Source organism: Odocoileus virginianus, chromosome 14 (assembly GCF_023699985.2).
Source record: "Odocoileus virginianus isolate 20LAN1187 ecotype Illinois chromosome 14, Ovbor_1.2, whole genome shotgun sequence".
In the NCBI taxonomy this organism is placed as follows: domain Eukaryota; kingdom Metazoa; phylum Chordata; class Mammalia; order Artiodactyla; family Cervidae; genus Odocoileus; species Odocoileus virginianus.
In genome coordinates, this window is record NC_069687.1 from 36,476,736 (window position 1) to 36,490,923 (window position 14,188).

The 14,188-nt window shown below is 39.0% G+C and overlaps 1 protein-coding gene across 1 annotated transcript in view; it reads right to left on the minus strand.

Moving 5' to 3' along the window:
• OXCT1 (3-oxoacid CoA-transferase 1) overlaps window positions 1-14,188 on the minus strand; it is a 162,356-nt gene that overhangs the window by 23,814 nt on the left and 124,354 nt on the right. The window contains exon 14 of the mRNA XM_070476631.1: window positions 7,201-7,290. Coding sequence (XP_070332732.1) covers window positions 7,201-7,290 — 90 coding nt within the window. The remainder of the gene's footprint in view (window positions 1-7,200; window positions 7,291-14,188) is intronic.

Here is a 14,188-nt window from a genome sequence, read left to right on the forward strand (position 1 = left end):
GACGGATGGGAGGTTGGAATTGACCTGCCACACTACTATATTTAAAACAGATAATCAACAAGAAGCTACTGCATAGTTCAGGGAACCCTGCTCGATATTCTAAAATAACCTAGATGGGAGTAGAACTTGAAAAAGAATAGAGATATGTGTAACTGAATCACTCTGCTGTACATCTGAAACTAACACAACATTGTTCCTCAACTATACCCCGATATAAAAGGTAAAAAATAAGGTTACATTATGTTAGAAAAGCAAGACAGAGTAAAACAGTATTCAAGATTTTGATATGACTGCTTTGCTATCAGATATGGATTAGATGTAATAAAAATATTATTCTCAAAGATTTATCCTCAGCTTCGTAACAATATAATTATGACTCTTTTTATCCTTTAGAATCCAGGCCTCCTACTGTAATAAAAATAAAACCTAAGCCTGTTTCAGAAATAGAGCTCTCATTTATGTTCTCAAAAATAAGTACCAGAGCTTTGCCTATTTCCAATAAATGACAACTATGACTGAATTTCTTTGCTTTTGTGCTCTGAGAGTTATACCCTTAGGAACACATTTCCAGTACACAACACTGAGAACAAAACACCTTCCTTTATATTGTTAGTGATGATGGTAGTTGCCAGACAGAAAAGTTTAGTAACAGAAAAGGGAGGCAGGATATATAGGTTCTCAGCTTCCTTCTGCTCTTAATTTTCTACTTGACCTTTATCAGAATGTTTATAATCTCCATGAAATTTGGCTGGATTATCTTTAGAAGGAAAACAGTTAAGACCTACCTCTGAAGAGTGTTATAAAATAGAGGCAGTTTATGAACATGTAACTGCTTGGAAAAAGTTAAAAGTGTTCAAATATGTTCAAATTAATGAATTCAACAATTACTGATTCCTTATATGCACCGAGCATGATTTTCTTCAGCTATTGTGATAGAAAGAGCCCCTGCCCTCATGGACCTCACATTCTAGTGCAGAAAGGAGATGAAGACTCATCAGAAGAGGGGGGAATTTCATTTTGTGTAATAATCAGGGGAAGCTTCTCTGGTATTCTGAACAGAGATCTGACTGAACTGAGGAGGCGAGCCATGCAGATACCTGAGGAAGAGCTTTCCAGGCACGGAGAGTAATAAGCACAAAGGCCCTAAGGCAGAGAGTGTTTGGAATGTTCCAGAAACTTACAGGAATAGAGTCTGGCTAGAGCTCAGTGGGGAGAAGGCAATGGCAACCCACTCCAGTGTTCTTGCCTGGAGAATCCCAGGGACGGCGGAGCCTGGTGGGCTGCCGTCTATGGGGTCACACAGAGTCGGACACGACTGAAGCGACTTGGCAGCAGCAGAGCTCAGTGGGCATGTGAGAGAATCCCAGTAGCTGGAATCACAGAGGTACTGGGATTGATGTTGACGAATCAGGGAGGGCCTTAGAGACAATATGTAGCACTCTGAACTTGATCTAAGGGAGAAGGGAAGCCATGGAGAGTTTCTGAACCCAGAAAGAAGTAATATAATCTGATTTATATTTTTAACACATCACTCCTACCACCATGTGGAGAACTGTGTGTGTGTGTTTCCACCCAACTCTTCTTTTGTTCTCTGACAACAGGGACCTCAGCATGCACTGCCCTCCAACACCAGTGCCTATTCCCCTGACCTGCATCAGACAGGTCCCTTCAAACTACGCCCCATCCATCAGATCTCCACACAAATGCTGCATCCCATGAGATGCACTCTGATGTGTAACTATTCTAAGTATTGGTTTCTATGACTCTACCCCCATGAGACTCTGACATGTTTAAATGAAGGACCACATCTTTCTATTTTTAACTTCCTCAGAGCCTGTTATAGTGCTTGGCATATAGTAGGTACTCAACAAATATTTGGTGCCTGTGGAAACAAGTAAATTAACATACTTACATACAATAATTCTGCCAAATTTCAAAAAAATAACCAGAAAATATTCTGATCAAAGAATATTCATCAGGGGATGGAATATGCTAAGCCAGCAAATTCATAAAATGCTGGCTCATTTATATTTGATGGGGTAGAGGTAGAAGTGAGCCATATAAAAAAAGAAAGAGAACAGAACATGGAAACAACTAAGAACTTGAAACAACACGATGTATTTGTGGAGATCCTAGAAGAAACGAAGCCCTGGGAACAGAATGAGGTGGGCTTCTGGGGAGTTGATGACAAAAGACTAGGAGGCTCAGGTAAGTTAAATAATGTGGCCCTAATTCAATCCAGCTTTAGTTTGAGACTAGTCACTTTGGCAGTGGCATGGCGTGATTGGTTACCAGGAAAGAAAGTCTGCCTAGCAGTAAGAGGACCTCTGAGATGCTATGCAGATGTGACAAGGACCTAAACAAGCAGAAACACATAGGATGGAGCAGATTAAGGGGTATTGTGGATGCAATGTGTACAGAGCTTGGTGCCAGGGGAAGGGCAGAAATTCCATGGGTAATTTCCAGAAGGGGCAGGGACATCATCACTTCTCCAGTTGGGTTAGCAGATGGAAGATTTTTAGAGGAAATGATGACTTTACTTGTATAAGCGTTATAGTTGAGGTAGTTATGGAACAATCAGAGGGGAGTTATCTTAACAGGGAAGAAATACAGTCCTAGAATTCATCAGACAATTCCAGTGTGGAAATAAGGATCAGGGATCCACTAAGTGAAGAATAACAGTTGGGGCCAAAAATTTATATAGTATCCAAGAAAGATGCAGAGGATAAGAGGTGCAGAGGGCCTTGGATGAAGTCACATGGAGCCCTGGAGGAACTAATAAAAAAGAGGATGTGGGGTCTAGGGATCCAGGTTGTTGAGAACAGCTTTGCACTGGGGTAGCATGTGGCTTACAACTTTGGGTTCAAGGCTACAGTTAAGGTCTTTCTAGAAGACCAGAGAGGAGCAAAGAAAATCCAAAGAAATCGGCCTTATCTTTAAGAGTATGATCCAGAAATTACATGGGTTCAAATGCTTAAATCACCCTGACTCAAACTTGGTCACATGGAATGAGAGCAGGAAGAGAAGGGGATGACAGAGGACGAGATGGTTGGATAGCATCACTAACTCAATGGACATGAGTTTGAGTAAACTCTGAGAGATGTGAAGGACAGGGAAGCCTGGCATGCTGCAGTCTATGGGGTTGTGAAGAGTCAGACATGACTTCGTGACTGAACAACATGCAAGGGAGGTCTGGATGTAGTCTATCATTGGGCTACAATGTGCCCAGCTAAAGCTTGGGAGGGTTCTAATACAAAAGGGAACAAGGGGGGATGGGTACTAAGGGACACAATTCTCGTTGCTTTCCCTTAAACATTTTGCTGAGAGAATTCTCTGGCGGTGGTTCAGTGGTTAGGGCTCCTTGCTCGCCCTGCTGAGTGAGGGCAAGGAGTTCAATCCCACAAGACAAATGACATGGCCAATAAATAAATAAACGCATATTTTGCTGATATCCATCTCAACAAAGCAAGGAGAGCTTTGACCAGGAAAAATGAAAAAAAAAAAAAAAAAAAAGAAAGAGGTAATTCTGAAACCTGATGCTTCCAGAAAATGGCTGGTGTGGGTGGGATGGTGATACACAGGCTAACTCTTGTGAGGATGCAGCATGGAATGGTATGATGAACATGGACTAGACCAAACAGTAAAACTTCAAGCTCTGCCACTGTCCTGGGCAAGTTTCTGAACTGCCTACATGCCAGCCTTACATTACAGTGTCACTGAGAGGTTAACAGATTTAGTATCTACAATGCCATACATAGCACCTTGCACCTAGTAAGGACTTAAACTCCTATTCCTTTCCTTAATTCCTCCCCATTTTTTGAGGGCAAAAGAAGGACATGCCAAGAGATCAAAAGAAGATAAGAAAGAAGGTGGCTAGACACCAAAAACTACCAGTACTTTTTTGTAACTTTGCCCGGAACCTCAATGCCTAAGTTTAAATGAAAGCCACTCTACAATGCCAGTTTTGACACCAGTGCCTGCTCTATGTCTCCAGAGGCAGTTTCAAGGCAAGGAAAATGTTATGATGGTTACTCTAGAGCAGCACTGTAGGCAGCCAGGCTTCAAATACCAGAAGCTGCTGGCTGGCTGTAAAGACTTTCAAGGAAAGAGTTTCCTTTGTTTGATTAAAACATTTGTAAACATCAGGTCATGCTATATTTGTAAGTAACCTGCATCTGTCACCCTATAGATGAAGAAAAGGAGCAAAAAGCTATACCTAAGACCGTTGATGGCTCCATCCACTTACCGAAAAAAAGTTAGCAGCCCAAGAATACAAGCTTATATTGCTTTCTTCAGATTTTAATTCTTCATGCAAGCTATCCACTCTGTACCTTAGAAAACTCTAGGGATTCTCCCCCCTAGGCTGTCTGCTTAGTCATAAGGCAGCAGAAGTTACCTAGCATGTCTAAAAGAACTGGTCATTAACTGGAGAGGCCACTAGGAGTGAAAGACCTCTCCTCTCTTCTTTCCAACCTCTACCAATCTTCAGGCAGACAGAAGATGCAGGAAAGAAGTGGTAAGGTCCTTGTGTTTCCTTAAGTTGGACCAGTAACAATGAGTCCAGGTGAACAATATACAGTAGGAATCACATTCCAGGAGTAAAAAGTGAAGGTGGCAAAAAAAAAAAACCCTTCTTCTTTTGGTTAGTTTTCAAGGTTTGTTGTTGTTTAGCTAAGTCATGTCCAACTCTTGCAACCCCATGGACTGTAGCCCACTAGGCTCCTCTGTCCATGGGATTTCCCAAGCAAATATACTGGCGTGGGCTGCAATGTTCTTCTCCAGGGATCTTTCCAACTCAAAGATTGAATGTGTGTCTCCTGCACTGACAGGTGGACTCTTTATCACTGAGCAAACAGGGAAGCCCAGTTTCCAAGGTTATCTAAATATGCAGTATGAAAAAAATCACTATTATTATTGCATCCTCCTGTCAATGGTTGTTCAACTGCTGGTTGTGATTTTGTGGTTCTCGCAAGAGGAGATAGATAAATACACGTCCTTCTATTCTGCCATCTTGAACCAATCTCTTGATCACAAGTATATTTTTTGTTAGTTTGTTCAATTGAAAATATCTAGGGAAAATATCTAACTTCAGTTCTGGTCTAAAAGTCAGTGCCAATTTCCTCACTGAGAGAAGAAAAACAAGAAATGCTAAAAAAAAAAAAGAAAAAAGAAGAGTATCTTCCTTTTATGAAAAGCTTTAATAAGGGACTTCTAATCAAAGTTTGAAGCACCATGTTTCCTCTATCAAAAATTCCAGCTGAGGAGAAAGAAAACAGTTTGGGGGGAAAAGAGAAGTGAGAGAGAGAGAATTTGCTAAAGACAGGCCCAGTGTTTTGAAAACGAATGCACAAAAATAATCTGAAATGAGTCGGACTTCACTGCCTATGCGTCAACATTGAAGGAACAACAAAAGGAAAGTCGGCAAGAGTTTTCTCCAAATAGACATTATGTTCTGGAAAAAATTTGGATTTGATTTGTGTGCTTGGCATTCTTTTGTCTCTGAAATGAAGTATTTTGGATGCTTTTTGCAAGGCACTGCTCAGAAGTCACCTGTGTTGGTTTCATTTCTATTGTTCCATATTTATGCTTCACTGCTCAGTTTTCAGTGTTTACTAAGCAATTTATGATAATTTCGTATTTATTACAGTTTTCACAATGAAACTGCTTCATGATACACATCATTCTGTAACAGAACTCCCCAGGGGAAGGAAGTCAAATGCAAATCCTTCAGATCCAGGATCTCCAACAACACTTCATCACCAAATTAAAAAAGTGAAAATGAACTACCACTTCCACTCAAAATAGCAGATATCAAGGAAAAGACCCTGATGCTAGGAAATATTGAGGGCACGAGAAGAAGGGAATGACAGAGGGCAAGATGGCTGGATGGCATCACTGATTCAATGGACAAGAGTTTGAACAGAATTTGGGAGATAGTGAAGGACAGGGAAGCCTGGAATGCTGCAGTCCACGGGGTCGCGAAGAGTTGGACACGACTTAGCGAATGAACAACAACAAGGTGAAAACAAATAGCTTTTGTTTCAAAACTAAGAATTTTAAAGGAGAATGAGCAGAGGACATAGAGAGTGAAAAGGGTACTCATCACTCAACATCAACTTTGCAAATTATCAGAAGCCCAGGGATTCAGGTCAGGAAGGCAAGTAAGCTCAGCTGGTTCAAATATAAATGAGAAAGCAATAAGAAAGGAAGTCATACTGATAGCTTGGTATTTAGAAAACTGGGCTTCAACGTCAGAGCTATCAGGCCTAAACTCAGTTCCACTAGCTATGTAACCTCAGGCAAGTACTTAACTTCACTGAAACTCTGTTTCTGGACCACAGCAAATACCTATATCAAGCTCATGGGCTTGGACAGGCAAATACACACAGAGAGCTTAGTGCACCATTGGAGCACAGTAAGCTCAATGAATGGAAGCCATCACCATTGTAGAATAATGATATCATCATCATCATTAATTACACACCACAAGGTCAAGGATTCTTGTCCATTTATAGTCACAGCCAAATTCTACCAGTGCCCAACACAGAACAGGCATTCAATAAACATTGAATAATTTATCAAAATAAAAGTACAATATTCTTCAGAATAGACCACTTGCTGTTACCAAGTCCATCATTTTCTAATGCTTTCTCAAAATGGAACGTCCACAGCCTTAGTAAAAGGCCATATTATCCATCTGAAAATTACTGCTTTTAAAAACACACATTCTGGTGCATTTTCATTTTTCGCAGAGATAGCAACCACCATAGCCATCTTTAAACCTGAATCAGAATTCACTGGCACTCCAGTGAGCTTCCACTGTATGGCAGAATGAGTTCCATTCCTGGTTGGGGAACTAACATCCCTCATGCCACTGGGTGTAGCCCCCAAATTAAAAATATCTACAAACCTGAACCAATACCTCTTCCCTAACATCTTTTCACTGCCTTTGAAGACATTATCACTTTTACCTTTAATGTGGATGTGAGGCAAATAATCAAAGAATGCCCTGATGTTTGCTTCAAAGCTAAACATTTAGCTAAATGATAATAAATAATTGTCTTTATTTGCAATGTTTTGCTCTAAAATATAAACACCATCAAGTTGCATGATCCAGAGGAAAAAATAAAAACCAGAGCCACGTGACCTGGTGCTCAGGATTTCAGCCTAGTGTGAATTTCCACAAGTAGCCCTCCTTACCTTTGCAGAATGTTCCATGGTGACCACTACTTTGGTTCTGGCACTGGACACTAGATCCATAGCCCCTCCCATTCCTTTCACCATCTTTCCCTGCAAAACAAACAGAAAATAAGAAGCAATTCTCTTTCAACCTTTCCGTATGTGGTAAAACAAAATTAACTTGCAAGAAGTTGCTGGAATAATTAATCAGAAAAACTCATTGACCTTCATTGCTTAGTACTTGAACTTTATCACCTTAATATTCTGTTGTTCTCTATTATTCTGTGGATGAAGGACAAGTTCAGGATAAATATTACTATATCACATTTATTAAATATAGCTAACATTATTACATCAAAGAAATATTAGCAATAAGGCAATCAGTGGGTAAGAAAAATCTCAAGAATCTTTCCAAAATTCTGGGAACATTACTACTATGAGAATAACAGATTAAAATCTATATACCCCTAACATTCATTTCTTTCTTTTTAAACATACAATTGGCACCACTGAGTCTTCAATCACAGACCCTTTCTAAAGCACTCTTGGATGTCCTGCAGATTAAATGCCACTAGGTAATAAACTAACACATTAGTGGTGTTTCCCTAGTAATGATTAATATGAAAGGTGGGTCTGTCTTTCTAAAATTTGGCACTTACCTTGCTCTTACAAAAATAAACCAAAACATTTATTTTTCTGGAGTTGAGCTGGAGGAGTTGCTTGTATATTTTTGAGATTAATCCTTTGTCTGTTGCTTTGTTTGCTATTATTTTCTCCCAATCTGAGGGCTGTCTTTTCACCTTGCTTATAGTTTCCTTTGTTGTGCAAAAGCTTTTAAGTTTCATTAGGTCCCATTTGTTTATTTTTGCTTTTGTTTCTAAAATTCTGGGATGTGGGTCATAGAGGATCCTGCTGTGATTTATGTCGGAGAGTGTTTTGCCTATGTTCTCCTCTAGGAGTTTTATAGTTTCTGGTCTTACATTTAGATCTTTAATCCAGAAAAATAAATGACCCAATCAAAGAATGGGCCAAAGAACTCAACAGACATTTCTCCAAGGAAGACATACAGATGGCAAAAAAAAACACATGAAAAGATGCTCAACATCACTCATTATCAGAGAAATGCAAATCAAAACCACAATGAGGTACCATTACACGCCAGTCAGGATGGCTGCTATCCCAAAAGTCTACAAGCAATAAATGCTGGAGAGGGTGTGGAGAAAAGGGAACCCTCTTACACTTTTGGTGGGAATGCAAACTAGTACAGCCACTATGGAAAATAGTGTGGAGACTTCTTAAAAAGCTGGAAATAGAACTGCCATATGACCCAGCAATCCCACTTCTGGGCATACACACTGAGGAAACCAGATCTGAAAGAGACACGTGCACCCCAATGTTCATCACAGCACTGTTTATAATAGCCAGGACATGGAAGCAACCTAGATGCCCATCAGCAGACGAATGGATGAGGAAGCTGTGGTACATATACACCATAGAATATTACTCAGCCATTAAAAAGAATTCATTTGAATCAGTTCTAATGAGATGGATGAAACTGGAGCCCATTATACAGAGCGAAGTAAGCCAGAAAGATAAAGACCATTACAGTACACTAACACATATATATGGAATTTAGAAAGATGGTAACGATAACCCTATATGCAAAACAGAAAAAGAGACTCAGATGTATAGAACAGACTTGTGGACTCTGGGAGAAGGTGAGGGTGGGAATGTTTCAAGAGAACAGCATCGAAACATGTATATTATCTAGGGTGAAACAGATCACCAGCCCAGGTTGAGTGCATGAGACAAGTGCTCGGGCCTGGTGCACTGGGAAGACCCAGAGGGATCGGGTGGAGAGGGAGGTGGGAGGGGGGACCGGGATGGGGAATACATGTAAATCCATGGCTAATTCATTTCAATGTATGACAAAAACCACTGCAATGTTGTAAAGTAATTAGCCTCCAACTAATAAAAATAAATGGAAAAAAAAATAAAAATAAAAAAAAATAAACCAAAACAAAAATATGTATTTCTGTGAAGCAAAAACGGAAAACAGAAGCAGAGTTCAGGATCCTTTCATCAGGACAATTCTATTTTTGTTCATCTGTCCATCTCCTCATTCATTAAACATTTAACAACCACCTTCTCTGTGCCATACACTCTGAACAATTCCCACTGTCTAGTCTGTCTCCTAGTTACAGAATTTTGGAAAAAGCAAGTGCTTCCAGAGATAATGAAATAAATTCTTACTCACGTAGATTGAAGAGAAATGTTTCTAACACCAAAACCTCCTGAAAATTTAATATATCTTCTCATACAAGTCCTCTTGCTGATTTGACAGTAAATGCTTGCAGGGCTCTTGCTTCCTTTTCCCTAATTTCTTAGCTTTAAGGAGATTAGGCAATACACTCACACCTGGCTTTAAAATAGTCTCAAATCCCCTGATTTCAGAAACATTTCAGAGGTCAAGGCAACACTGCATTAACATGAATTAGACAGGAAATAGAAAAGAAGGAAGAAAGGAGTCAGGATATCTTCGTGGTTTGGAGCTCATCACTAAATGATGTGAGAGGCATGGCAATGGTTGGAGAGTGGAGCAAGGAAGGAGCAGAAAAGACAAAATGAGTCTGTCTTCAGACATGTAAGTCTGCCATGAAGCAGAATATCCATGTAGAAATGTATAATCTTATATTTCTATAAGTCATGCCTTCAACCTTACTTGGTTGCAATTTTAAAAAGTTAAGCACCAAGCCATAATATTTCTGTAGAGAACACTGATACGTTATGGTACAAAGAATCAAAGTTATAGATGGAAGCAATGAATGTCTATCATAAACTCCAATTCTTAGAAGTTTGAGATTTTTAAAGCATCAGAAGACACTAAAGCTAGTCCATTGTAAAATATCTCAAACTGCTGTGGTAAGAATATCCAGCCAGTCTGAGCTTCCACACACCGTGTCCTTGGGCAGACTAAGAGTGTAAGTGCCAAAGAATGAGAAAGCCAAAGAAAATTGGAAACTAAGCTAGTGCATTAAACGTTCCTTAAATTAAAAAAAAAAATTCTTTGAATTAGAATATACCATAGTCCAATTTTGTCTGTTGTGACACAATGATACTGGTAAAAGTTTATGACAGCCTCTAAAAAGAAGCTCGTCCATTTTAGGTGAATCTGATGTGTGTATTTTAAACCACTGTCAATTATTTAAGAAAGATTTATAGAGTTCCAACTAGGCACATAACAGTGTGCTGGCAGGAATATGAAGAGCTATAAAACATGTTGGAAAGAACTAGTTCTTTGTTTCTGTTAAAAAGAACTTTATCCCTTGACTCAATGTAAATGAATAGCCTTCCTCATGCAAAGGAATTCAAATGATCTAATGTCCTGTCCTCAAAGCACATGCTATGAGTTTCAAAGCACTATTCTGAAACTTACACATTTGTTTCCAAGACTGAAAAATGCAGAAGACTAAGTGCAGAACACCTGAGATCTATTAACCCATTGTGTGTCATGTGCAAAACACCAAGAGACACAGGTTCAATCCCTGGGTCATGATCCCCTGAGGAGGGCAAGGCAAACCACTCCAGTATTCGTGCCTGGAGAATCCCATGGACAGAGGAGCCTGGCAGCTATAGTCCATGGGGTTGCAAAGAATTGGACACGACTGACGTGACTTAGCATGTACACGCACAAATCTCTCTGAATTTGGGCTCATTCTTCATAATTCAGGAATAAGAATATCTGCCCTACCATAAAGCTGTTGTGAGGAATGGATGAAATAATGTATGAGAACTGTGGAATAAACTAAAGTTTGTAAGTTTACCAACTTACATATTCAGTCAATTCAGTTTCCTAAGTGTCCAATATAAGCCTGACATAGTACTGGGTGCTAGAGTTAGAGATGATCAAGACAGGCTTCTTTCCTCATAAACTTCACCATCAAGGGAAGGGAAAGCATCCTTGTGTAATTAAAGAGACTAGGACCAAACTTCTTCCCTGTAAAAGAAGCTTTCTCCACCTCTCCCTCATCCCAAGGCAGAGCTAAATGCCTTTTCCCTGTGTCCTTGGCACTATTCGGTATGTAATTCTATCACAGTGAATGTCAACTCTCCATTTCTTTCTGTCATTGTACTGTTTATTATTATTATTACTACATTATAGGTGCTTGGATGAATAAGTGGATGAATGGCTTCAACTAACATAGGTATGTTCGAGCTCTAGCAGAACACTGAAGATGCAAATGCTAACTGTGCCTGGAGAGGCAGGAATGGGAGGAAGAGGCTGGGGTGGGGGGGTGTCACAGAAGAGATGCTTCACAAAAGCAGTCTGCCAAATGGGAAAGTGACTCCTAAGGGAAAGCAATTCTAGCAGGTTAACAGGAAAAACCTTCAACTGTTTGTTTTCATATTTTTTAAGTAAGTCCATTGTATTAGAAAAAGAACATACAACATTTCCTTCCATTTCAATTCCCAAATGATTTCTGAAACAGAATCAATTACTAAAGGAAAACAACTCATTCTATCTATACCAGCAGAAAAAAAAACAGTTATATAAGACATACTCTCTGAAGCAGGTGGGAAGTTCAACCCCGTCTTTCAGCACTGCTCAGCAGGCACTCTTCTGGGACTCAGCTACTTGCATATCCCAGTTCTCTACTACAGCTGGGGAAGACATGTGCCTGAGTGCTAGACAACGGAAGAAAGGGAGGAGACATCTGTGGTTTCACGTTCTGGCCCATAAAAACCTCTCACATGGAATCCTTCATGCTCCTTCAAGTTCTACAATCTGGACACTGACATCGTAGATGACTGAGCTTCCTTCAGCCTGGGTCCTTCAATGACCATGTAGAACAGAGCCCACTTATTCAGAAACAAACTGCATTGTTCAGTACAAGTGAAAAATAAACATAGAAGGTGCTAAACCACTGAAGTCAGGAGGTTTATCTCTTACATCAGCTAGTGTGACGAATGAAATGGTGTGTTGCCCAAAACAGGGCTATGTAAGGGACAGAATTCTGCACAGAAACAGAACTAACTGTTAACAACTGCACACCAGTGGGGGACCTGAGGCCTCTTAAGGAGACATCTTACTACTGCTCTTTGGTGGGGTGGGGGGGTGTGACTCAGCCAGATACTGTCCTAGGCACTGTAATTACCTGTTTATCCAAATGTCTTACACACTGCTTGACATTTGATAGAGTTGAGATACAGATCTCATCTCCATCTTCATCTCCCTCCCAGAAACCCTAATCCTATTCAATATACAAAATAAAAAGCTGATAAAACAGAGAGGTTAAGGAGCTAAAAATATACTTTTAAATAAATCACAAGAGAAAAAGTGGTATTTAGAGAAAAATAGGCCTATAATAAAGAAGAGATTCTGGGCACGACTGAAGCACTGGGCCAGGGTGACACAAAGTATGGCTTTCTTTAGAATCTCATCAGCAAATGCACATTTCTTGAATGGGGCAACTTTAGTTCTGAAATGTATTCTGGCTAGCATAATGGGGAGATGATTGCTGGATACTTGTTTCATAGCCAGCTCATTTTATGGATTGACTCTGACATCAAGTATGAAAAGAATACTGAAATAAAATGCACTAGAATGCTGCATCCTGTATTATTTAATATGACAGTTATAAAACTTTTCTAAAAAGATACTGACTCAAGTGTTATCCTCCATTCACAAATATTTCTAGGGTCTATTATGAACCAGGAACTAAAGAATTAGGAATAAAAAATGAATATGATCATCTACCTTTTTTCCTAGGAAATATATTTAAACCAAAATAAATATTTTAAACACATTTTTATTTACTTTGATCCTATTTCCTAATATCAGAATTCTAAAGAAAAGTGAAGGAAATTGTTAAAATACCATTTAAAATAAAACATAAAACATACTGGAAATGATTCTTGCCATCATCTTTATCATTAGTATATAAAAGTAACAGCTTATTTTCAGATCTGTTACCTCTAAATATTCTGTTCTTAAGTGAGAAACAATGTACAATCTACAGAAACAATTTTTAAAGCATTTTAAACTAATGCTATGGGCCCCACTGAAAAATGTGAATCAAATGTAAGAAAAAGGGAAAGATAGCTGTTATTTATTAATAAAGCTAGTGCTTGTTGTTCAGTATTAAATAAGAACATTAAGAATCCATCTCAATCCAAATGTAAGCTTCTTTATGTCTATCTCAGTTCCCCATTATTAAAAAATGTTCTAGGAAAGAAGAGGGCCTCTAAACATGTTCCCAGCTAATGTGCAGAATAGAAGGAAAGTAAAAAACATAATAATCAACATTTGTTTAAACAAAGAGAGAAAGGTTACAAAAGATTTAAATTTTGCTTTACCTTAGCAAAGTTATAACAGAAGTATAGCAGAGTATTTCTCTTTTCTGTTATACTTTGTATTCAAAACCAAGAAAAATGTGACTTTCTAAGATTAATATGTATTTCCCAGGACAGGTGAATTGATCATGTAAACCAGTTAATATGTAACTAGAAATGAAATAACAGTCTCTGCTGCTAAGTAAATTGACAAAATTGCTTATAACAAATATCAGTTATCAATCATAATATGGGCTGAAAAGAAAAGCATTATTTAAAAAGCAGTACTTGAAAAAATCAAATTTTCATTTTAGTAAGCACTCTTGCTCCTGTTCTCTCTGAGATCTTGTTTCATCAATTATCCCCCTCTCCACAGATCCTTCAATACACTGAGGTCAGATTTCTGTCTTGATCATGCCCTTGAAGTGAGAACTATTCAATCCAGTCTCTAATATTTAATCACTTGATTCAGTAACATGAGGGTTTATTTTATACATTCCTGGGCCTTTCCACTACATTTTTCACTCTTTTCCACCAACTTCTGGACACTCTCTATACTCACTGGCTTCCATGATTCATAAAATACCTCCTACCCTCTTTTAGGCTCCTTCTCGCATCCTTTTTCCCACACCAGCTTTCTTTGTGTGTTGGCCAACTTAAAACCTCTACCCTTGGC